General features: G+C 38.4%; 2 protein-coding genes across 3 annotated transcripts in view; one reads left to right on the top strand and one right to left on the bottom strand.

The window, feature by feature from the left end:
* Window positions 1-7,437: 7,437 nt before the first annotated feature.
* On the bottom strand, window positions 7,438-24,788 carry atp6v1d (ATPase H+ transporting V1 subunit D). Its single transcript, XM_072569100.1, has 9 exons — window positions 24,468-24,788; window positions 20,096-20,213; window positions 18,603-18,682; window positions 16,929-16,996; window positions 15,693-15,737; window positions 13,949-14,052; window positions 13,647-13,713; window positions 9,157-9,235; window positions 7,438-8,728 (listed from the first exon to the last, which is right to left on the bottom strand). The coding sequence occupies exons 1-9, from the start codon at window positions 24,506-24,508 to the stop codon at window positions 8,590-8,592; spliced, it is 741 nt and encodes a 246-aa protein (XP_072425201.1). The 5' UTR covers window positions 24,509-24,788; the 3' UTR covers window positions 7,438-8,589.
* Window positions 24,789-25,335: 547 nt separating this feature from the next.
* Window positions 25,336-26,666, top strand: part of LOC140476460 (eukaryotic translation initiation factor 2 subunit 1) — a 28,822-nt gene continuing 27,491 nt past the window's right edge. The window contains exon 1 of one of the 2 annotated variants that reach the window (XM_072569097.1): window positions 25,336-25,467. The gene's annotated coding sequence lies outside the window, so the exon portion shown is untranslated. Of the gene's footprint in view, window positions 25,468-25,518; window positions 25,536-26,666 lie in introns of those variants that run through there. The other variant, XM_072569098.1, reaches the window with a different exon arrangement.

Raw genomic sequence — 26,666 nt, 5'->3', positions numbered from 1 at the left:
AAGGCAGGCCATTATGGACACTAAATTAAGTCTGCTGGAGGAAGGGTGAAAATTCTTGCATTTAATGAAATAATTGTGACTGAGCAGCTTAAAAAGAAGGCTTTAATCCCTATATTCAGTAAGTGAATATCATTGTACCTGTTTGCAATTCTCAGGAAAGGATGCACAAATATCTCTGGATGAAAGGTCACAGATTAAGAAAACTGCTACAGCAGCAGTATAATTTGTATAAGAGTGCAAAAAATTCAAGACAGAACAAGAGTGTATTACAGATCTTTGTTTTGAAATATAAGCACATGTTTGTTGTGTAACTGAAGATAGTCTTAAACACAATGCCCTTTTTCCAAGACAAACAAGCATAAATCTCAGAGAGAAACAGAAAAGGTGACAATCATCTACAGTATATTGTTAAAAAGGCCACAAAATCCACTGACAATACAGGAAAATAGTTTTTTCTTCCATCTTGGGAAAGTAAATATGGAATATTTCTTCATTTTAAAGCATTTTAACAGTCTTCAATTGCTTGAATATTTTTCAGCAGATATTGAAATATAATTCAGAAGTTATTCACTTTTAACAAACTTAAGAAACTATCTGGAAAGTAAAATATTAAGATAGAATTGAAAAATCTTAATTAAGACAAGAAAGCTTCTTACTGATAAACCTTTTTGGCAATTCAGCTTCATAACCAATAATTAAAGACGATAATTACATTATTTAAAAAGCTTGCTGAAGGAGACTTGTGAGAAACAAAACACACATATTAATAAATTTCAGTCCGAGTCAAATTCTGAAGCAGCGAATTTTATTAATATGTACTTGCAAGAACGGGTGCCTAATGAGTAAGCGATCTGAGGGTTACATTCTGATTTATGCTGTTCAGCTGTATCCCTCGGTCCTCCCCTTTCACCCCATAGGCTACGCGCTACAGTAAAAGTAACCAATCACAAGCTCTAGCTTCGCTCCACCTTTGTCTAGTTTCTCTCCGCCTCTGTTTACTTCTCCCATTACTCTAATCCTGTCGGCCCTTACTCTTATTTATCTCATTCCTTATATGTGACTATCCTGGCATAGTCTGCTGTCTTCGTGCGATCATCCTGCCAAACTAAATTCCATCCGTTGGCCACATCCCTCCTGAGACTGGCACACTATTCTCCTGTTACTGGTACATCCTGCTACACAGTCGCTCTGCCCTACTAGTCATAGATAATTCGGCCTGTTTTTGCTTCTCCTCTGCCTGGTCCATCCTGCTCCACGATTGCTCTGCCCTATTAGTCAGAGATAATTCTACCTGTTTTTGCTTCTTTCTGTTTTCCTATGCTTGATACATCCTGCACCACGATGGCTCTGCCTTATTAGTCATAGATAATTCTATCTGTTTTCGCTTCTCACTGTTTAGTATTTGCATGCACAGCCTAATTTTATAATGTAAGCTTTTGCAGAAACAACACCTGTTCCCTTATTCTGCACAATTTTAACCCTATACCTTACAAGACTTAATATTAAATTTAATTGAAATGATTAGACAATTTAAAACACAGCTAAACAAAACCAGCTATATATACAAAAATAACCAACATTCAGGCAAGTCATTTAACAAACGAGTTAAATACAGTGACATTGGAGAAAGAGATCACACCTCCAAGTATACTTGAAATACAGCTACATAGGGCTTGACTATATGGAAGAGAAATTTCATAGAATCATAAAATTGTGCAGCACAGAAACAAACCCTTCCATCCAATTCATCCATGCCGACCAGATATCTAAATTAATTTAGTCCCATTTGCCAGCATTTGGCTGATATCCCTCTAAATCCTCCCATCCATGTACCCATCCTGATGCCTTTATTTCATAAGATACAGAATGGCCTCAGAATTACCAAACAAGCCCAGAGAAGAACAAGTAAACACATCTCTTTATTCATTAGGCCAGTAGCTCATCACATTTTAAAATCACAAAATGTAAAATAAAAGACTGATACCTTTAATATTGTAAGAGCATTTTACAGTGACTACTTTAAGTGCTAATTGTATGAATGGAAAAAACAAGATTTAATTGAAGAATGCAGCTTTCTGGAGAATCTGCAGACAACTTTATTAATGATCTTTATACAGTGTCAGATTTTGAGATTATGGAGAATTGAAAACACTGATTTGAGACAAAATTTTTGTTGGAACTTTACAAATTTCTTTCTGGTATGAGGCAATCAAAAAAGTCACTTAGGAAAGAGCTGTCCAGATAGCCATAGAAGTTGAAATCTGCAAATAGCACAAGAAAATGATGGGATTGGAAGCTAATCTAGCTCTGGATAATTATTACACTTTGTTAACTTGCTAAGGTACAAGAACAGATGTACCACGTGACAGATCAACACAAAACATGTTCAAATCATTTGATGTTGGGACTTATTATTCCAGAGTTAGAAAAGATACACAAAGAAAAAAATGTTTGTTGTTAGATCTATCAAACTAATGCAAATTCTGTAAGAAAGTGGGACACTTCTCAAGACTATAAAAATGTCAAAACTAACCTTTGAACCACAGAGATAATAATATTTACTTGCAGGTAGTCATGAACATCTGACAGCAAGCATCTTTGGAAGAAAATCCAAACTACCAATATGTACTTCAATGGAACATTTTTTTAATGATAATTTACCATCTTTAGAAGATGCTAATTGACCTTTCCTAGAGTTAATAGATGACTTGTTGAACCAGATGTGACACACATACAGACAATAATAATCATTCGACTAATTACAAATTTGACTTTAGGTGAGGGTTGTAATATTATCTAAAATCACCCTTTCGTTGAATGAAATGAAACTACGTGCTTCTGACAAGGAACAGCATGATGCAGGCAGAACACTGTTCAAGATCAAATGAATATTGAGAGTAGTTTTAAAATTTAGAAATAGTGCCATGTGCACATAAACACATAAAATCAAAGCTTCTCATTTGAGCAGAAGAGCATGCTTCACTCATAAAATTCTATGCTATGTTGAACAAGCAGGTCACAAAGCCATATATTAGGTCAACATAGTTTATTCGAAGGCTTCATAGGTCCAGGAGAACATTCATTGAACCTATTGGGAAATATACAGCACTTAAGATGAATTACATTGATCTAAAACAACTCTCCATAACTGAAAGATCAGAAGGTACTGCCAATTTCATAGGTTTGAGGAATTATTCAATTGTCTTCCAGAGACAAATCTTCAAACTCCGATCATCGGGCATCCTTGCCATCACAACCACCAGGAATTAGGGAGTAGACTCTTGATAGAGTAAATTCTGCTCTTCAGAAAAAGCAGGACCAAACATCACTATCAGTTTTAATGTTTTGGTTCAAGCGACCTTCCTCAGAATTGCTTTTCCAGCTATTTCCATTTTTGTCTCTGATTTATAGCATCTGCATCTTTCAGTTTTTATCACTATCAATTTTACTCCCAACAATGATTGAATTGGACAAAACAATTGCTTTTTGGAAGACTCTTATGTGAGAATAGAAGGATCAATTCTGAGTCTACTTCATTACGATGTTGAAAGGAGAAAATTACTTTCAGAAACACAGCCTTTTGCTTGGTATGGTTTTAGAAAATTAAATTTCCTCAGTATTCCATTAGCCTTTGTAATCGTTTGCCATATCTCTTGCCCAACTTCTTGTGATTCATGTACTTTGCAGGCCTCTAAATCACTGTCCATTTGAAACATATGGTGTTTCTATAAACTTCCACGCAAAGAAAACAAATTCACATTTTTTCTCATATTTAGCACCATAGAGTCATGGAGTTCTACAACAAAGACTGGAGGTTGGCTAACATGGTGCCACTATTTAAGAAAGATGGTAAGGAAAAGCCAGGGATCTATAAACCAATGATCCTGACATTGGTGGTGGGCAAGTTGTTGGAGAGAATCCTGAGGGACAAGATTTACATATATTTGGATAGGCAAAGGCTGACTAAGGATAATCAACATGTTTTGTGTGTGGGAGATCATGTCTCACTAACTTGATTGAGTTTTTTGAAGAAGCAACAAAGAGGAATGATAGGGCAGAGTGGTGGATATGATCAACATGGACTTCAGTAAGGCGTTCGATGAGGTTCCTCGTGGTAGACTAGTTAGCAAGGTTAGATCACATGGAATACAGGGAAAAGTAGCCATTTGTATTCAGAACTGGCTCAAAGGTCTCAGACAAAGTGTGGTAGTGGAGGGTTTCTTTTCAGACTGGAGGCCTGTAACCAGTGGTGTGCCACAAGGATCAATGTGGGGTCCAAAGCTTTTTGTCATTTATGTAAATGATTTAGATGTGAACAAAGGAGGTAAGGTTAGTAAGTTTGCAGTTGACACTAAAATTGGAAGTGTAGCAGACAGCAAAGAAGGTTACCTCAGTGTACAATGGGATATTGATCAGATGGGCCAGTGGGCTGAGAGGTGGCAGATAGCATTTAATTTAGGTAAAGATGAGTGCTGCATTTTGGAAAGGCAAATCACAGCAGGTCTTATACACTTAATGGTAAGGTCCTGGGGAGTGTTGCTACACAGAGACCTTGGAGTGCAGGTTCATAGTTTCTTGAAAGTAGAGTCGCAGGTAGGCAGGATAGTGAAGAAGGGATTTGGTATGCTTTCTTTTATTGGTCAGAGTACTGAGTACAGGAGTTGGGAGGTCATGTTGTGGCTGTATGGGACATTGGTTAGGCCACTTTTAGAATATTGTTTGTAATTCTGGTCTTCCTCCTATAGGATGTTGTGAAACTTGAAAAAGTTCAGAAAAAATTGACAAGGATGTTGTCAGGGTTGGAGGATTTGAGCTATCGGTAGCGGCTGAAGAAGTTGGGTCTGTTTTCCCTGGGTGACCTTATAGAGGTTTATAAAATCACGAGAGGCATAGATAGGGCAAAAAGACAAGGTTGCTTCCCTGGAATGGGGGAAGTCCAGAACTAGATGGCATAGGTTTAGAGTCAAAGGGGAAAGATTTAAAAGGGATCGAAGGGGGAACTTTTTCACACAGAGGGTGATGCTTGTTTGGAATGAGTTGCAATGGCAAATGGGACTAGATTAATTTTGGATTGATGGTCAACATGGATGAGTTGGACCGAAAGGTGTTTCCGTGTTGTACATCTCTAGAACGCCAATAAATTTATGAAACACTATTTCTCTTTCACTTCATTGATTCTATTGAGATTTTCTAATTGAACTGTGACAACCTCCTGAGTAATATATTCCTGCATTTTCCTTAAGGCAGGTACTAAACTAACTAGACTATAGTTTCCTGCTTTCAAATTCCCTTCTTTCTTGAATAGAGGGGTCATACTGCCATTTTCCAATCTGGTAAGACATTTCCAGAATTGAGGGAATTTTGAGAAATTAAAACCACTGCACCTACTCTTGCATCAATATCTAACTGTAAGATCCTCAGATAATGCCAGTTTGGACCCAGGAATTTATCAGCTTTTGGCTCTAATAACTTTTCCCAGTACCCTTTTCCTGATGAGTTTTACATTTCTCCTTCCCTTTCACCTAATGCATAATTATTCCCGAATGTTATTTGTATCCTCTACAGTGAAGACCAACGCAAACCTAGTTTCCTGTCTGTTTCCATGCTATACATCTCCAGGATTCTAAATCCTGAAACCTCTCCTCGCCTTACTTTAATCATTCTTTCTTTACTACCGATACAAACTCCTACTGTCTATTCTTATACTTTTTAGCTAACTTCCTCTAGTACACTAATTTCTCCTTTTTTGCAAAGCTTTTATTCATTCTTTGTTGTTATAAATATATTGAGCAGTTTTATAACCTGCCTGACATCTTTAGAGAGCTGATTTTTCTTTCATTATCTTTAACATCCTAGTTAGCCATAAACGAAGCATCCTTCTTTTAGAATATTTATTTTTCAGAGATGTATTTTGAAATGGTTCCTTCAATATCTGCCACGGCATATCTCCTGTCCTTTAACCTAATTTCCCTGTTTACTTATAGGCAACTGTTTTCATGCCCTAATGATTGAAACTTCAGTAAGAGCAAACACTTGCCTTAGATTCACTCTGCTCTGCTTCAAGCTGAATGGGAAATTCAATAATATTATAACCACAGCAACACCTTCACTATGAAGTCATTAAGTAATCCTGTCACATTGCACATTACCAGATTGAGTGTAACCTGCTGTCTGGTTGGCTCTAGAATACACTGCTGTAAGCAACTGTCCCCAAAACAGTCAATTGAATGTATCAACTCAGTTGGCTTATGGACCTTTCAAATTGAAAATCTAAATGTAAAGTTATCCATTACAACAGTACCTTTCTCACAACTCTCCATTATTTCATACAATATGCCCCATCTCAGCATGACCACGAGGGGGCCTGTAGAACCACACCTGCCAATCACAACTTTACTCAAATTAACTAAGCAGTGTGAATTTTACCAAATATCGGTTAAGTGGCACAGAGGATTACACTCTGAGCTCCATTAGTTGGCTTGTTCCATTCTGTCATTTACATCAATATATATGCACAACAGTCACACACTCCACTGGTGGGACTGCTAAAATTTCAGACACTGTTGCAATGCTGATGTGGTGAGACTGGTGTATGTTCAACGCCAACTTGTGGACAGGGGGATGCAGGTGGTACCTACCCATGGAGGATGCCCTGAGCTCTGGGCACTGCTGGCCAATATGGAGGCTCACAAGAACAATCAGCAAGCTGAAGCTGCCAGATACACACACTTTCCTGTCAGGATTTGTCACTATATTTTCTCTCCACAATGTGGGAGCATAACAAACTGCATATAAATGAGCACAAAAAGTAATAATGAGATATAAATAGGCCTCTCACCAAAATGAATCTGGTCTCCCTAATCAGCTCCTGGCTGCAAGATCAGACTTTTGTTTTGCTTAACATCAAGAATCTAATTTTTCTGATCTTGCCATATTTTTCCAACTGTTTTATCATTGTCCACATCATTCAGGGGCAAGGAAAATTCAGCCCAACATCTTAATGTACAAAACTAAGGTCTTGTCTATATTGCAAAAAGTCATCTTAATTAACAGGCCTACAATTCCATCTTTTCCTATCTTCCTACCCTTCATGTAATGTACCGTGAACTATTTATTCAGGTCTCAGATCATGACAAATTTGATAATATTCAAATGTTATGTGCATTCATGTAGAGTCTTTAGTTCTGTCTATTTACTATCTGTGACCTGCCGTATTGTTTCAAAAATGCAGCTGTTTTTTAATTTCTCAAAGTAAATACTTTAGTTTACATTTCACATCAGCCAGCAAATCACCGTTATGTTCAAAGGCTGTCTATAAACAAACCAAGTTCCAAATGTTGTATTTTGCCAAGACTATTTCAGCTTTTCACTTCAAAAAAGGTTCAAATTAAATATATTAGGGTCTATTATCCAATGAAAACTCAGACACAGTAAGAGTACAGCACAAAAGTACATTTACTTCAACAAAATTACTCAAAGCAATAGTTAAGCCTCAAGTCTCAACTGTGCAAGATTACATATCTACAGCAGCCAAAAAGGTGACAAGCAATCATTAACATCCAAACAGGTTGTGCAGCTTTCCTTTTCCAAGCCTAAGATGGCAATCTATTGCATTGTCTTCAATTTTATAATAGTGCCAAGTGAACATTTTTGACCTCTGATCAAAGAAATAACAAAAGTTATTCTCATTACCCACTACTTTTATAGTTAGGTTTGGGGCAATTCTAAGACATCTGGAAGAAAACTAGTATTGGCCTCAGCAAAGGAAAAAATGGACACTATAACTATTTGATAACGAGCCAAAGATCAGGTAGATCTTCTGGTTCAGAAAATACTCTGGGAAATATGCAGATTAAGCAATGGACAAGGAAAAATTGCCACATCTGGGCTACGCAAGGAGTTGACTGTTTTCAGCAAACTATAAGCTGCAGAATATGATGTGGTTTGTCAAAATAAATATCAAGTTTATCCATGTTCTTCTTTCCTAAACAACAGGCAAATTAATTCCGTTTTAGGAAGAAACCACAGACCGAAGTTGACAACAGGTTCATGGAATATTAAGTTTCACAAAAAATGTCACTGTATACAATACTGAACAGAAATAAATTATACTGAACGGTATAATCATTTCACTTAATTTCATTCAGTTGCAAGCTGAATAGCATCATAACTGTAGTTAACATTTATCACTCAATAAATGGGAATTCAAACATTAGAAATTGGAAAATGATTTTCCAAACAATTCAATCATCAACTTTGAAGACCCATTTAATATAGGCTCAAAATGTGCAAGGGAATGTATTTTATTGGCTCTGAGCAATTCCTACACAATTAATAATCTGGGTGATTTAATAACTCACGACCATACAGGCACTGACAGTAAAATGTGATCATGTCTTATTTAAATGTAGGAGTAAAAACCTGTGAACTTATATGAAGCAACATTCACTTGACAATCACAACTGCGTGGGCTGGTCAAAAATCTTGAGTTAAATACGACAAAATATACAAATACATCACAAGTGTTAAGAGTCAAGCTCAAAATCCTTGCTACTTTTAATTGGAGGCAACCAAAGCCACTCAGTGATATCAATCAAACAGCAGGTCCTCGTCCTTTTCTTCTTCAAGTAGGTTGGCTGGTGCATTGGTAGATTTTATCCTCTGACCTTCCTGTTCTTTTTCTCTCTTCTCCTTTAACTGCTTTTTCTTTTCCTGAATCTTTTTCAATCTGTAAATGTGAAGAAATTGGGAATTACTTAAACATACACCATTGTTAAATTTGCCAGATTAAGCAAGGATCAACAGTAATTTGTGACAAATGCGAGATATTCTTGCAAAGAAAGAATCCTCCACAACAATCTGCCACTGAAAACTTGAGGTGGAATGAATCACTGGACAGAAGAGAAAATACCACATTCTCATTCAATGTGTACCAAACGATCAGTGTTTCGATTTTCCCTTCAGTATTGACAACAGTCAAAGTGAACAGCTTTGAACGCTCACTGCATTTACAGAACAATACATGCGAGCATGTGTATTGTGGAGAACTGTATTCAAGAGGCTATAATTGACAGTAAAATAAATTTTAATTTTGAAAAATAGTTGACAAGACAGTTCTTAAATACATTTTTCTTAAAAAAAACTCCAAACACTTACCTATAAAATTCTTCCCTTTCTCGCTCATCCAACTCAGTTATGATATAAGATAAAGTGCGCTCAATCCGAGGAATTATCACTTAAGTAAAATGGGAGAATAGTTAGCGGTTGCTGAGCAGGTAACTTTATAATAAATAAAATTATAGTGACTGCACCATGACCAATCCATTCTAATCCTGAATTTGTAAATTTACCCTGAAATCCTGTGGACTGCAACTTTCTCTACTTTTCTCCCCATCTGTAAAAGTAAAAGTTGTTCATAAAAGCAATATATGTTTTCCACATCCAAAAGTTAAATGAAAGTTGCAATTTTGTTTTATTATGGAAGGAAATGTTGGAGTAGTTAGCCATGAACAATGTACACTGAATAATAGCTCAGTCCATTGATCAAGTATTTCCTTAGGTTAAACACAAATGTCTGTTTATGATCTCTCAATGTAGGTGCTCGATTCTTTAACGAGCAGTAAATAATCACTCCAGTCTTGCGCAAAAGAATCTAAGACAGATGGCAAAATTGAATATTACCCTCATATACCTTATATTTTGTGGAGAGTGTTAATGGATTTCCTCAGTCTTGCCTCTCTCATCCCATATTTAGTATCATAACTGCTCCCTATTTATTTGGATATTCTCTAATCAGTCTGATCAGAGGTGTTATTACATAGCTCTCGAACAGGTGGGACTTGAACCCAGACCAGCTGGCTCAAGGACACTACCACTTCACTAGAACAGCCCCTCCCTATTTATACATGCTCAGATTATTAATAATCACTAGCTGGTTGCCTTAAATAAAAACATTATTAATGCGATTAAATAGACAGGAACATTTCCCTCAACAACAGAAGATGCTGGAAAACCAGTTCTGAGCACGTGTCACTGGACTCGAAACGTTAACTCTGATTTCTCTTCACAGATGCTGCCAGACCTGCTGAGCTTTTCCAGCAACTTGTTTTTTTCTGACTTAACAGTATCTGCAGTTTTTATTAACATCTCCCTTCTGAGCATCTGTAACTTCCACCCATTGTGTGTTACACTAAGACTAGACTTTTACATATTTTATTATGTTAAAGATGGCATGTAAACAAACTGGTGTGCACAGGTAACTGCATACTTAAAGTACACTTCAAGCGATTTGAAAATCTTGTATTTACTTCCCCAACCTAATTCTAAAGGGTCTGATTTTATCGCACAATTTAGCATACATAATACTATCTACCTTCTACTTTGCATCATTAAAAAAAAAGTACAAAGTAGAGGTTCAAGGCCAAATTGGTGATTTGATTCTACGAGAAACAGCCATGTTCTAAACCACACTTTGCCCACAGTCCTATGGAAATCGGTTTCTGTATTGATACAATGAGACTCAAGTGTAACACATGATTTTGATCAGATTAGTTTTTCTAGTTGGTAAATCAATAATTAACTGTCACCAGTTAAAAAAATTCTCAGAATGGAAAACAAGATCAGAATACAATTCATAAAGAGAATTGCTGAAGGACGCGATGATTCACCAGAAGTGGTCCAAGAGGAGAAGACTGCAACTTCTACCAGAAAAATGGATAAACATTTGAAGCTAATGAAGCAATAAGAACATGAAAACATAGGTGGTTATTGGTATTAGTCTTACCTTCAGGAAAGGATAAGAATTTGCCAGGGAAATGCTTTCAATGATTCATTAATGAATATACAAAATAGCTCTTTGAACGGATGTAGAAATTGGGTGTGGAAATCAGAGATGTTTTTAACAATTTTGCAGGTAGCCAGTGTGTATACACAAACACTACAGATCCAGAATACTTGTTACCTATTAGAGTCACTGGCTCTTCAGCCCGCCACGTCTATGCTGACCAGACACCAAATGATACTAATCCCATTTAACTTGTCCATTGTCTACTATGCTTTGGCATTCAGTGCTTTCCCAGATGCTTCTTGCATGTTGTGAAAGTACCTGCCTCCATCACCCTCTCTGGCATGTTCTATATTTCAACCATCCTCTGGGTGAAAAATAATTTCCTCAGACCCCCTCTAAACCACTTACACCTCACTTTAAAACTTATGTCCTCTTATCTTAGACACATTGGCCAAAGGAAAAAGATTCTCAAACTCTCTATGCCTCTCGATTTTATACATCAGATCTCCTCTCAGCCTCCTCTGCTCCATGGAAAACAACTCCAGCTCTATCTATCCAGTCTATCCTCATAACTCAGGCATACCATCCCAGGCAATAGCATGATGAATTCTGCTGTACCCTGTCGAGTGCAATTACGTCTTTCCAATAGAATGGTGATTAAAACTACACACAGTGGTCTATGTGACCAAGAATAAAGTTGCATTAGGACTTTCCCGCACCTGCATCCTGGCGAATGAAGACAAGCATCCTATGTGTCATCTTCACCACACAATCTACCTGTGCAGACACCTTCGGGGTCCATGGACTAGTATGCCAAGTCCCTTGCTTTTCAGTACTCCATAGGAACCTAACATTCATGGTGTATATCCTTCCTTAATTAGACCTCCCAAAATGCATCACCTCACACTCTGACTCAGAGTGATGTACAACATGGAAACAGACCATTCAGTCCAACTTTTCCATGCTGACCAAATATCCGAACCCAATCTACTCCCACTTGCCAGCACTTGGCTCATATCCCTCTAAATCATTCCTATTCATATACCCATCCAGTTGCCTTTTAAATTGTACTAGCCTCTGGCAGTCCATACATGTATCACCCTCTGCATGAAAACGTTGCCACTTAGGTCCCTAAACCTATGCCCTCTGGTTCTGGACTCCCCATCTCAGGGAAAAGACCTTGTTTGTTTACCCTATCCATGCTACTCATGATTTTATGAACCTCTATAAGATCACCCCTCAGCCGCCAACGCTCCTGCCTATAGCTCAAACCCTCCAATCCTGGCAACATCCTTGTAACCTTTTCCTGAAACCTTTCAAGATTCACAACATCCTTATCAGGATGAAATGCCATCTGCCATTGGCTCTGCATTAGTTAGGGGTTAAATGTAGGGGAATGGGTCAGGGTGGGTTACTCTTCGGAGGGTCGGTGTGGACTTGTTGGGCTGAAGGGCCTGTTTCCACACTGGAGGGATTCTATGAAAATGGGTTTTCCTTAATCCTACCTGCCAAAGATCGGATTCTTTCACCTCCTAATTTATTTTTTTAAATACCCTCTATGCTCTCATCACTCCTATTTTTAATGCTTCATTCTTTGCTTTTGTCAAGCTCACATCTAACATCAAGGAATCCCTGGACTTGTTGCACTTCACTCAAAAGAAACACACTCTCATATGCTGTTTTTAAAAGATTCCCACATTCCAAATGCAGACTTACCTGTAATTAGCTGCTCGCTGTGTGTTTGCCACATCCTGTCTAATAATATCGAAATTGGTCTTGTTTAAGCCTGTCACACTAAAGTGACCCCAGTTAAAGGCAGCAAATCCCTTACTAGTATAACCCTAATCCTCTCTCACTCCACTGATTTGCCAAATGTATGTTCCTCTACCTTCCTCGAAATGTTGGGGTGGGTATAATCCCAACAAAGTGATCAACTTTTATTTTATTTCTAAGCTCCAATGTTGGAACTCCAAATTCCTTAGTAAATTACTGCACTCGAGTTTCCATCAACACTTTTCCGAAGCTCCTCCACAAATTCACCAAAAAAAGAACACCAAGATCAAATATTCAGAGCTTCTCCCCTGCCTTCCGCTCTGCTTCACAATCATGTGCAATACCTATACACACAGGTGAGGTATTGGAAAGTTGTCTAACTATCTAAGCTTAATGATGGACAACATCAGCCAGCAATTTGACCTGGGATATCAGAGTTAAGTCTAACACCATTCACAGAAGTGAAGCTTCCAGCACAGCCCACTGGACATTTGGGAGCTCAACAGTATTACTTTGTAAACAGCCATGAAAGTTTGGAGGGTGAAATTACAATCTGTGGCTGGTAGATTTCAAGCTAGGCAATCAAGAGGTCACATCCTAGTGAGCAGATCTTGCGTCGATGGAGTAAGTGCAACATAGATTTACCAGGACTCTGAGGATTAAATTACATGAAAGAGTAACACAAACAGTGTTACATCCTTTTGAATATAACAAGTCAAAGAGTGATTTGATTGAAGTTATAGATACTAAGGGGAACTGAGAAACAGCTTCTGCTCAATGGGGGTGTCTGGGGATGAGGTAGTGGATTCTAAACATTAAAGCCAGACCTTCTAAGAATCAAGATGAAAACATTTCTACATACAAACGGTAGAAGGGATTTAGAGCTCCCTTATTTTAAATGTGATTTTTGTTTAAATAATTTTTTTAAATTTTTGTTAAAAAGGTAAGAGAAAGGTCATTAGATTTCAGATCAGCCAGGATCTCAAAAAATAGTGGTAGAACTGCTTGAGGGGCTAAATGGCCTCCTCCCTTCCTGATGTTCCACTAGACTTAAAATACAAAGCAGTAGCAAAAGTACATAACTTACCATGTTCAATCGCATTTACACGTCTATTGGTAATTTTAATAGCTTCATCCAGTGTCACAAAGGAGGTCTGAAATTATCCAAGGTTTCATGTAATCATTATTGAAAAGTTCTCAATATTTTTCCATTCACTTGTTTTAAAAATACCTTTGTGTCAGGGTCATAACAGCCACATTTTTCATCATAGATTCTGGCATTTTTCTTAAGGTTTCCAAGATAGTTAATGATTTATATTATTGTTAAATAGCATAAAATCTATTTTCTCCTACAGAATCACAGCACAATCATTTTTCTCTATCTCTTACCTGCAGTGATGCCAGTTCAACCAGAAGCTCCACTGCTTTTGCATAATTTCTCTTAAGTTTAGCCAGTTGTTCTCCTCCTCTGGCCAGGCCAGTCAACTCATAACCTAACAAACAGCAAATTAAAATAAAAACCTCAGAGGATCACATCAGATTAGTTACTTGAAGCACTGTAACCAGCTTTTTAAATGGTTAATTAGTGCACCTCTTGAAATATTCACATCAAGTCAGAGGAATGTTTTACAACATTTAAAGCTAGTAGTGTGCCAAACAAAATATAGTTTCCTTGACATTAATCAGGAAGGCAAGATTTTGATTTTCTTTACTAACCCTTCTTTCCCAACAACTGTTTCTCCCCTTTCCATTTACAGTCGTTTTGTAACTTGCTTTCAATTTTTCTAATAGTTATGCTTTCCACAAGTCTGTCCCTCCCTTTGTCTGTTGTTCCTGCAAATTATCCAATTTTGTTAGCCTTTGTATATATTTTCCTGATCCTACTGATTTTCACATCTAAGCTTTGCTAAACTCCTACAGGATACAAAATACATAAAGTCAATATGCACCAGATCAAAGATGGATCAGGTTGTTCAGAAACTAGCACAACATACATAAAAGAAAGAAATTAATGAGGTAGTGAGTAAAGAAATTGAGACAAATGATGGGGTGGAGTAGCAATCAGAGCTGTAACAATAATATTCTCAACACATCAAGGACTGAAGAGAATTTGAAGATATCTACTCTGCCTTCGTACTTAAAGGAACTATGTCATGGATTAGCAAGTATTGTTATGACCAAATGAGTTAAGGGAAATTGGGTCCAATTTTTAAAAAAATTTTGCTTAAGAACATTTCAGTTTTGCGATGTAGCAAAAGAATCTATTCGAAAGGTGTTTACAGGAAGCTGCAGAAAGTTGACTGAGAGTTTAAGAGCCAATAACACATGAGGGATATTGGAAATGGGTGGCAATTCACAAGGACAAAACTTTCAGGATCTCTTTGTTGAAGAGAGTGTTAATGACCGATTTTGAATGTAAAATGGATAGTGGTGAGGAAGTTAAGGACTGCTATACAGTTACAGCACAGACGAGTTAATTTAGTTTATTGTATCTATGTTGGTCTTTGCCAGAGTAATCAAAAACTAATTCCATGGTCCTGTTTTCTCACATACTGTATGTTCTTTGTTTCAAACATTTTCTTGCTCTTCCATTAAAAGAAGTTGTACCATGTTATGACACAGATATAGCAAACCATATCTAATCAGCCTCACTATCAATGGATTTGCAAAACATCCAGTGACTTTCAAAAATGTCTCAATTGTTCCGAACCAGACTTCACAAGTAACAAATCTTGGACACTAAGTTTACAGATTAAACAAAAATAAATAAATTATTAAGAATTGAACACAGATGAACAAGGCAATGCAATTAATACCTACAACAAACCTTCTTTGAATATAAGCCCTCACTCTCAAGCTGACCAATAAAGAGTTAAGGAATAAATTTAAATTGGAAATAAAATAATTCCCGAGTATACGAATAAGAAGGGTTGAGAGGTTTATGGGCCAAATGGACTAGGTCAGATTGGGATGTCTGGTTGGAATGAATGAGTTGGACCAAAGGGTTCTGTTTTTGTGGTCTACGTTATATAGCTATCTTTTATTCTGGGATCAGACTTGACCAGTAGTACCATCAGCTGAATTCTGAATAGTATCCACCCTCTTGGCAATGTGCATGTCTACTTTTACTCACTGTCTCCTCCTTCCTGGTAATGCTCAAACACCGGTAGTACAACACCTGATGAGAGAGATCAACATTTATGCACTAATTGCACCAACAGCAAATATGTTTCAAAAGTACAAATGCTTACATTTTTAAAAACACAATTTTCCCTTTTATTTCCTCTCCCCAACCCCACTCACTCAAAGCATGGACGTCACACAATGTGAACAAGCTGACCACCTACTCTTAGGATTTGACCAATGCAAATCTGAGATGTTGCAACTGGAAACATGACAGAATAACTCAAATTGCATTACTTCCTCTCTGTTACATTGGCAGAACAGGAACCACCATCTGATAGCAGAGTCACTGGTGGAGAGTATAACCAAGTGGGTTTGTGCTGATAACCTGTCTGTTAATACGCTGTTTCTGTTTTTGTTTTTGTTGCAAAGGCAGGCAGATCCTGGTGCAGGACACTTGTCAAACTCAAAAAGAGCATTCTCGATAAATAATGAAGCAGTGAGGTATTGCCTCAAGACTGCAGAGAAATGGGTAATTTACCCCAAAATGATCTATGCCAGATTTTGTTTTCCACATAATCATCTGCCCACCCCACTTCATCAAGGAATCTTTCCCCCAACCCCCCCATTACTCATAACTAGCCCTTGACGCAAATAACACAAATGCATTTAAGTTCCCATCCAATACCGTATTTTGCATTGTTTGACAAATCATTCTTTTTGTAAAAGAGGTTTGCTCCAATTTTTTGTTATGACTATTTTGTATTTATAGCTCCAAATTATGGTCATACTGACAAGTAGAAAAGTGTTCTCTACATTTAGTCTCTTATTATCTAAATGCTGCCAGTCAACCTTCCCTGAAGAGCTCTAGCTTGTTCAAACTTTCCTGACTGTTAGAACCTTTACATTCTAGTATTATTTGAGAGACATTGGACAAGGTGCCAATAAAAATGTTTTTTAGAATACATCAATCAGACTGAAAAACTGCTCACAACTAGACATTTGCAACCTTTAATAATTTCTGCTTATTCCAAATTTTATTTGATGAAAAGGTAGAATGCAAAATACGGTTTCACTTTGCAATAGTAAAATATTACTTGAACAACTAAGGACAGAATTCTACAGATTTTGCTTGCATGATGCCAAACTTATAAACATACAGCACACTCATTCAATTTGCATAGACTTCCAAAAATACGTTAGAAATTACAAGCGAACAAGATATCAAAAACCCCATAAAACATACCTGCTACATTGTCTCTTTTAGCTCGAACCTTAACCTGTGCCTTGTTCACATTCTGGATCACGGTAGTGCTGCAAAAAAAAAAGAGAGAAAGATATCACCCACAATATTAGTCTACGTGCACTTCACAAGTATGAAGATGTTTCATAATTAATATTGAGGATTCATGTTTGAAGGATTGCTAACAGTGTCAACATATTTGAACTTTTTTATTAATATTATGAAAGGACCACTGAAAGGGATCAGGACTTTATTTTCATAAGACACTTCTTGGAGATCACATGCTTTAAGCTTACTGTTGGACTTATTTACTTGATATCATATGCATGGGCTAATGACTACCAGAAGTTAGTTTGCTTTTAATATGGTTCAGTTGAGATACAGTTCACAGAGAAGCTACTAAACCAAACTTCTGCCTGTGAGAAAACCGTTTTGAGGGTCCAGTGAGATAACAGACACTGTACTAGCCACTTTACATTGCCTAAAATGAACTTCATCTGTTAATGCCCCAATGAGATCTGCCTGCATTTAATAACCCTCATTTGTGTGCGCGCAAGGGCTCTGACTAAAAGCGATCTTCAGCATTTCATACCTATCCTCCTCCTTCCTTCAAGAACTAACCATCATTTGACCAAAGTGATTTTCTTTTCAAAATTACTCTATGAGAAAGCTTTTCTTTTAAGTGATTTGCATACACAGGGGTTATTTAGAAGGTTTAATATTTATGCTTTCATGCTGTAAATTAATCCAATTTGCATCTTGTCAAGTAAATCTGGTTTTAAAATAGATCAATAATGCTATTAGAGGAACCTGGCTGATGGATCTTTTTACTTTAAATTTAAACATACATCAAGTATATAATTAGCCATTTTCAATGGCTAGGTAAAGTTTTAAAATTTATACGTGACTAGTAGAGTGTTAGGCTTAGACAGCAACAATGCAGTTCACAAATTTCAGTCAGACTCCTAGAATCCCTACAGTCTCGTTCTGCACTATCAAGTCCACAGCAACCCTCTGAAGAGCATCCCATTCAGAAATAGTCCCCTACTCTACTCTCAATCCCAGATTTACCATGAATAATCTACTTGGCATGTGGGATGAAACTGGAGCATCAGGCAGAAACCACACAGACACAGGGGAGAATCTAGAAACTCCACACAGAGTCACTCTAGGACCAAATCTGGATCCCAGGTGCTGTGAGGCAGCAGCGCTAACTACTGAGCCAGTGTGCTGCCCCAAATACTCTAATCTATTTAACTTGAAGGTAACGGATTTCAATCTGATACTTCACATTTTAAGCAGTGAATTCCTAATGGTATTTGATCAAAAGGTAAGTTAATGGACTAATGCTGAAAATTATAGCTTAATTATGCATAGCTAATGAGCATATCTTTATGGTTAAGCATATTTCAAATTCAGCAGACTTGTGTAAAGTCAATAAAAATGACATGGACTCTGTAATCATAAGCAATTGAAAAAATTAAACATCTATTAAGATTCCAATTTAATGTATAACAATTTTTCATAAAATAACTGCTCCCATGGAGCAAGTAAAGATCAGCCAAGTCACCAAAACTATTGTCTCTAAACACCAATAACAAAGACGAATTTCCCAAAGCCTTAGTTACAGACTAAGTGGTCACTCTGCAGAGAAATCTTTAGCAATTGCAGTCTCACCTGAAGTCTCCAGCAGTGAATTTGGCTTCTGCTAAGGAAAAGGCTGCTTCCCTCATTACTTCACCCATCAGCGTCTTAGTCTGAGATGCAAAACCGAAAATCAATGCAAGTGTTTGATGTGGCACTGCTAACTTTTACTGAAATACAGGGCTCAGCAGCCTTTATACCATTTTATCTTTGCTACAAGGTTTTTTCGTTTAATTAAAAAGGAAATGCACAGTTCATTTACAGATACATGATAACATTTGTTATCTCCAACCGTGATGCCCTCATTTTCTGCCAATCACTTTAATGTATTCATCATCTTTGCCACCCAGGTAAAAACAGTCAGAGTGCTTAAACAGGTCCTAAAAATAGTGGATACTTGATAGTCACTTTTCAAAATTCTGTAGATTTTGGAACAGTTCCTATGGATGTCACTAATGTAATCCCACTACTTTAAAAAGGAGGTAGAGAGAAAACAGGGATTAGAGGCCAGTTCGCCTGATATCTGTAGTATGGAAAATGTGGGAGTCCATTATAAAAGATTTAATTGCAAAGAACTTTGAAAACCGGATCAAGTCAGTACGGATCAAGTCAGTACGGATCAAGTCAGTACGGATCAAGTCAGTACGGATCAAGTCAGTACGGATCTATGAAAAGGAAATCAAGCTTGACAAATCTATTGGAATTTTACCGGATTTCCAGAGCCTTTCCACATCAGTCATGTACAGCTTGCTTGGAATGGGGGGGGGGGGGAGGTGACGGTGGGCAGTGTACAAACATGGATAAACTAGTCATTAGACAGGAAACAATCGCTGGAATAAACAGAACTTTTTCCAAGCAGTAGCCAGTCACTAGTGGGGTACTGCAGGGATCAGTGCAGGGACCCCATGATATAAATGAAGAAACTAAATGCAATAATGCATGGCGTAGACTGGGAAATCTAGGTCCAGTTGCTGAAAGCATGCATGCAGATGGTGAGGAAGGCAAATGTTACATCGACCTTCATAGCAAAGGGATTGGAACACAGGAGCAAGGATATCTTGATGCAATTCCACAGTGTCTTGATGAGACCACATCTGGAGTATTATGTGCAGTTCTAGTCTCCTTATCTCCTTATCATAACATTCTAGTTATGGGAGTGCAATGAAGGTTTACCAGACTGATTCTTGGGAACGACAGGACTGACGTACAAGAGATTGGATCAGTTAAGACTATATTGACTGGACTTTAGAAGAATGAGTGGAATCTCATAGAAACCTATTCTAACAGAATTAGGCAGAACAAACACAGGAAGGATATTCCCGATGAGCAGGGAATCCAGAACCAGAGGTCATGGTAAGGAGAAATTTCTTCACACAAAGATAGGAAGCTAAATAGAACTATACTGTATGATCAGGACTGCAACGTTAAAAACTGCACTAACATTGCTAAATGTGTTTTGTGAACTAGAAGGAAAATAAATAGGAAGGTTTAGTTAAAATTATAATTGCTCTGAAAACAAATTTCACCTCTATAATCTTTTTCAGGATTTGTCTGAAACGCAGGGTAAGGGCATCAGACTTTTTCTTTAGTAGGTTGCGACCAGTCTGAGCACCTTTTAAACGGGCCTTCATTATAGTTTGTGCCCTGTAACAAACACAAAGGAAAAAAAGTTAGGTTTACTACTTCTGCCGACTGCCTTATTTAATTAGATTTAATGGATTTATTTTTCAGCACAAAGGTAGCATATCAGATTCTCATTTTCAATGGCACCTTTACAAGTGTGCATTTCTTTGCATGAATAGGAAAGCTTCCAGTGACAGAAAGATACAACGCTTTTGCCCCCAGTTTTCATGTTGATGTGTTAGGAAAAGGTGATTCACATTTCTATTTTTAAAACTGGGGGAAGGGCTATTCTTTTAAATGCACATGAAACATTTAAGGTTAAAAAGAAGAACAATGAACAGCTTTAGCTTGCTAGATAAAGAGATGGTGGGCTCTTGCAGCATAGTGTAGTGCCCCTACCTCAGAGCTAGGAAGCTCACATTTAGGTCCCACCTGCCTCAGGTGTTATAACAACGACCGAGCTGGTGGGCTTAAAATTCTTTGTTTACAGCTGGATAGATAATTCCAAGTCTGAACCAAACGTGGCCAATAGTTGTTTTGACGACAATTAAGTCAAATATTTGGGGCCAGCCCACAACAGAAACATACTTGACATCCATCGTTCACTTGGATATCTTGTAAATTTGAAATTAGCACGAGAATGTTAAACGAGAGAGTTTAACGACATGTAGAACAAAAGATTTTATTCTCTCCAAACCAAATGTTTCAGGCCGACAAACATTTTCAGTTTCAAAACATGCATTACAATAGCACTATTTTCAAAGTGAACCTGAGGAAGAATTTTGAACTGTTTAGATGTGAACATGACAAAACTGATTTTTTTCTAAACTGCAACAAATATAAGAGTTGAACAGCCAGTTGCATTGTGTCAAGATTTCATGAAAACTCAGTGATGAAAAACTTTGCTCAGCTGATTATTTTGGGGAGTATTAAACTCCCCCAAACCAGTTCCCAGTGTCACTGTATACACTACTGTTTATACAAAAATATTTTTTTAAAACTTTTTTTCTATTGAAAAAGGTCATAGAGGACATCAAGTAAAAGGAGTTAGATTTTAAATATGAAAGATTCTCATGAAGCAGCTTAGAATTAATTATTCTTGAGGATTTTCAAAATGCCATGAGCAGGTGCAGAAACTAGTCAAGGTGGCTGATGGAATGTTGGCCTTCATATCCAGAAGGCTGGAGTATAAGAATGCAGATATCATCCTGCAGTTATACAAAACCTTAGACCCCACTTAGACTACCAAGAGCAGATTTGGGCACCACACCCTAGGAAGGTTTTCATGGCCCTGGAGGGACTTCAATGCAGGTTTATAAGGATGAAACGTGAACTTCAGGGGTTCAGTTACAAAAGATTGGACAAATTAGACCCTCATTCTCTAGAACTGAGGTTTTGAAATATTTTCAATAATTCAACGTTCGAGAATCAGGGTGCATAGTATGAGAATTAGGACTCAGCCATTCAAGAGATGTTAGAAAGCACTTCTACACACAAAGAGTAGAGGGGTTTGGAAATTTCTTCCTCAAATGGCAGCCTACGCTAATTAAAGCAAATCTTAGCAGGACTTATTACTTAATGGTAAGGTCCTAGGGAGTGCTGCTAAACAAAAAGACCTTGGAGTGCAGTTCATAGCTCCTTGAAAGTGGAGTCACAGGTAGATAGGATAGTGAAGGCAGCATTTGGTATGCTTTCCTTTATTGGTCAGAGTATGGAGTACAGGAATTGGGAGATCATGTTGCTGCTGTACAGGATATTGGTTAGGCCACTGTTGGAATATTGCGTGCAATTCAGGTCTCCTTCCTATCGGAAAGATGTTGTGAAACTTGAAAGGGTTCAGAAAGATTTACAAGGATGTTGCCAGGGTTGGAGGATTTGAGCTATAGGGAGAGGCAGGCTGGGACTGTTTTCCCTGGAGCATCGGAGGCTGAGGGGTGACCTTATAGAGGTTTACAAAATTATGAGAGGCATGGATAGGATAAATAGACTAAGTCTTTTCCCTAAGTTGGAGAGTCCAGAACTAGACGTCATAGGTTTAGGGCGAGAGGGGAAAGATATAAAAGAGACCTACAGGACAACGTTTTCACACAGGGTGGTGAGTGTATGGAATGAGCTGCCAGAGGAAGTGGTGGAGGCTGGTACAATTGCAACATTTAAGAGACATTTGGATGGGTATATGAATAGGAAGGGTTTGGAGGGATATGGGCTGGGTGCTGGCAGGTGGGACTAGATTGGGTTGGGATATCTGGTCGACATGGACGGGTCAGACCAAAGGGTCTGTTTCCATGCTGTACATCTCTATGACTCTATAACTGTTAAAGTTAAATCTGAGATAGACAATTTTTTACTGAGCAAGTTTCAAGGCACATGGGCCCAAAGCGGGGATATGGAGATAGGGCACAGATCAACCATGATCTTATTGAAAGATGAAGCAGTCTTGAGGGGCTGAGTGACCTACTCCAGTTCCTATTTGGAGTAGTGTGTTTAGTTTGGGAAACCTTATTTAAGAAAGGATGTTAAAGCCCTTGAGAGATTGCAAAGGAGATTTAGTAGAATGATGCTAGGAATGAGGGAATTTGCATATAAGGAAAGATTAGAGAAATTGGGCTTATTCTCCTTGGAGAGGGAAGATTAAGAGGCTGTTGAAAATTATAAACAGTTTTGACAGGATAAAGGAGGATATCCTGTTTCCATTAATTGGGATGTTAGTAACTTGGGTTCACAATTTCAAGATTGTCAGCAAGATAGTTCAGAGGGAGATGAGGAGAAACGTCTTTACTCAGAGTTGTTTGGATTTGGAATAAGCTCTCAGTGTGAAGACGATAGATTCCACATAGGGTTGCAAAAGACAGCTGGCTATGTATTTGGAAGTGAGGAATTTAGAGGACTTTGGAGAGAGAGCTTTAGAATAGGAGTAACTGGGGAGCTCTTTTGGGAGCTGGTACAGACACAATGGGCCGAATATCCTCATTCTGGACTGGAAAGTTCTATGATTCTATCATTTACACATCATAAGGAAATTAAATAATAACCTCAGTTTTTGGTGATCATTACAGAACAATACTAGCCAGAACAACCCTTCTCTCACATTTCTGAAATTCTAACCTGTCAGTTAAATAATTTTGGAAAAGGGGATGGGGAGGGTGCTGCATGTATCCATGTGAATCTTTCCAAATCAGATACAAAATGTGCTGTGGATGAAGTCCAAATTCAGACAACACTAATTTATTAAAAGTATTCTGTACCTGCAGAGGAGCTCATATTTATTTCTACCGTGTCACAACTTCACAAGTCTTGGGGTATATAGTTATGTCTAACAAAAACTGTTTTAGAGGATGCTCAAAATCCTCTATTGATTTCTCAAAATCAATCATCTTGAACCACTGTAGCCATTGTAGGGTTGCCAGATAGGCATTACAAAGTCTTCATAACACAGCAGTACAAATGTTTGTTTTCCCATACCATTGTATACAATAGAACTTACTAAAAATTCAGAACTATCTGGTGTTCATGCAAGTGAGTTTTTACTCCAATGACATTTTAATTTGTAGTATTTTAAATCGGTTTAGTTGTTTCCTAGATTAACTTGAGTATTTGCAGGGCAAGAGTCTGAGGTACAATGTAACCGCAGAATCTGCATGTGCAGATTCATCATTTTAAAAAGCAACCTTGGTTTTAATGATCTATTTGTAAATTTTATGCTATTCTTTTTAGTTAATTTACCCAGTGACTTGATTTGTTCCAATTTTGAAAATAACCTAACAAAGGTGTTTTTGTTAAGTAGTATCGGGCATAGTATCGACAAAGGTTGGTGGTGTGCACTTTGCACAAATCATGTGGAGATCCACGTATAATGGCTGCTTTTGATTTTAAAAAGCTGGTTCTCACATGTTGCTTAATACAAAATTTCAATGAAGAGAATGTGTTTCTTTTGCAAAATACCAATGTTGATGATAAATTGTAAATAACGAATTGCGAAATTTTGGAATTTCATATCCAAATTGGGCACCGATACATTAACCTGTCTGTCATATAATCGCCGAAAGACACTCGCAACTTTTATTTAGTTTCGAATGTGAAAGTTCATTTATTTGGAAATAGCTGGATGATTCAGGAAGAAATGAGTCGACTCCCTTAAACGCAGTTTCATCACAATGTCCCTTCTCCTGACCCAAAATTTCAAATGCTAAACTTTAAAATTTTCAGGTCAGAGCACTAGACTCCAAACCTGCGACGACAGGTTGAACCGTAATCAAAACGAAATCTGATACTCACATCCGCGATGGAAAGATCTCAATCCTCTCTTTGCCTGACATTTTTGGCTATTTCAGAAGTCGAGGGAGAAGAGGGATCCAACAGCTGATGGAAAAGGTGAAAATCCTGACAACCGACGAGGAATGTCCCGTGACCTTCAGCAAGTTGCCAGGCAGTGACTGAGTCCTAGTGGGGCTACTTCCTCCTGCAAAGAGCTATTATTTTTTTCTCCCTCGATTCGGACAAATTGTTGGTTTTCACGGATCAGCTGCTGGGAAGTCCACGTGACAGGGCGGAGGTGACCTATGACCTTCCTCGACGACGGGAGGGCGGAGGTTAACTTTCTCCAAATATTCTAGATACGGGTATTTTTAAAAAAATAAACTTTACCCTTGTGTTGTTGTTGTTGTTTGCCTGACCGATTCAATGTCTCGGTGTTTTATCTCGCTGTTATTTATTATCGACGATCCTTCACCAAAATGGCGGCAGCGCGTCTTTACTCCCCTGCTTCCCCTCCATTTCCAATCGTCCGGTACCGGACAACGAAAATCCAACAAAGCTATCGGGTAAAAAGTTAGTGAGGGTGGGTCATGAATGTGACTAATCAAGGCGGCTCCGCTTATTTTGATAGGGACTTCGAGGGTAACGTGAGTGTCCATTTTCTCTCCTCCTCTCGGCTTCCTTTCGCAGCGCTGCGCCTGCGCAGGAGTGACGGGATGGGGGGAACGTAATGCGTGTGAGGTGTTCTGCGGAGCGACGAGATGGGGGACACATACCGCACCTGCGCTGTTAGGGATGTGGTCCACGCTGCGCCTTTGCAGAAGGATGGGAATACCGCAGCTGAAACGGAAATGGCCTCGCGCCTGCGCAGAAGGGAGAGGACGTCGTAAGGGAAACAAAAGGCACCGCGCCTGCGCATAAAGGGTATGCGAGGCGACGGAAACGGCGCCAAGTGAGAGAGTGGGGCCTGAGGTGCCGAGCGCCTTCTTTCGTAGCAGCGTTGTCCGCAGATTGTGCTCAAGTAAGTGAGACACTGAACTCTCTTTTCACACCGTGAGTCTGTGCCCTGCCACTGGTTCACTGGAAAAGGTGGGTGTGGGCTCTGGTCTAATGACAGCATGTTTTATCCGGGCACAGCGGGTCCTCGACCTCATCCGCAGGCTCACCCAGGCCCCGGTGACCATCCTTTTAAATGGTTCCAGTCAGAGTGTGTTTGTGTCTGTCTCCGTGTCATTTGAAATCTGACAGAGAGCTCTCGCCGCGTATCTCTGGATTGCCTGAGGTTTTCCGGTGGGGCCTCTCTTGCCACTTCAACTACTCCCAAGGCCTGGAATGTGGTAGCTTCAGAGAATGGTGGTAGTGTCCCTATCTCTGACCCAGGAGATCCGCGTTCAAGTCCCATGTGTTCCAGAGAAGTATAATAACATCCCTGAGCAGGTTGATTAGAAAATATCTGCAGCCACGTGTGATCTGTCAGAGGATTCTTGAAGTTCACAGATGGAAGGTAGATGGGTTGCATCATTCTTAAAGTGAAATCCCAGGGGATGGAAGGCCTCAATTCCTTATTCACTTCGTTGATAAGGAATGTCTTCTCTATCTCTGCTAGTTTAGGAATTGAGTTAGGTTAGGCTTAAGTTTCCTTGTTTTAACAGACTAGATATTTGGAATTAAGGCCTTATGGACAGTTTTGTATTTTGCCATGAGTAAGATGAAGAATTCAACAGAGGTATAATTGCATTATTATTGAAAAACATGGTGTTGGAAAAGCACAGCAGGTCAGGCAGTATCCAAGGAGCAAGAGAATCGATGTTTTGGGCATAAGCCCTTCGTCAGGAATCAATTCTCCTGCTCCTCGGATGCTGCCTGACCTGTTGTGCTTTTCCAGTGCCACACTTTTTGACTCTGATCTCCAGCATTAGTAGTCTTCACTTTTTTTTCTCATAATTGCATTAGTGCTGATTGTTTTTCAGTTTTCTAATCTCTTTGATGTAGATAGACTTGGACAAAACTATTAAAAATCTGAGCTCTTTTTCTTAAGTTCATAAATGAAATGAAATATGGATATTTGAAATAAAAATGAAATGAAAATTGTACTATGAAGTAACCGGTGTGTCACAAAAATGGCCAGATTGGCTTCAAACCACTAAATGCAATTAGTCTTGGCTGACAGCTCCTATTGATTTTTATTTGAAGTTTATTGAGTTATCCAAAGCCTGCATC

This window comes from Chiloscyllium punctatum, chromosome 4, assembly GCF_047496795.1.
Source record: "Chiloscyllium punctatum isolate Juve2018m chromosome 4, sChiPun1.3, whole genome shotgun sequence".
In the NCBI taxonomy this organism is placed as follows: Eukaryota; Metazoa; Chordata; class Chondrichthyes; order Orectolobiformes; family Hemiscylliidae; genus Chiloscyllium; species Chiloscyllium punctatum.
This window is presented reverse-complemented; position numbering and strand designations above follow the sequence as displayed.

Excerpts from the sequence above, each read along its gene's own strand:
- atp6v1d (XM_072569100.1), bottom strand. The coding sequence starts at position 24,508 with ATGTCAGGCAAAGAGAGGATTGAGATCTTTCCATCGCGGAT. Across the intron at positions 14,053-15,692 it reads TTACCAGGAAGGAGGAGACA|GTTATGAGTTGACTGGCCTG; the intron begins GTGAGTAAAAGT and ends GCTGTTTGTTAG. Across the intron at positions 9,236-13,646 it reads TGTAAATGCGATTGAACATG|TGATAATTCCTCGGATTGAG; the intron begins GTAAGTTATGTA and ends ATTTTACTTAAG.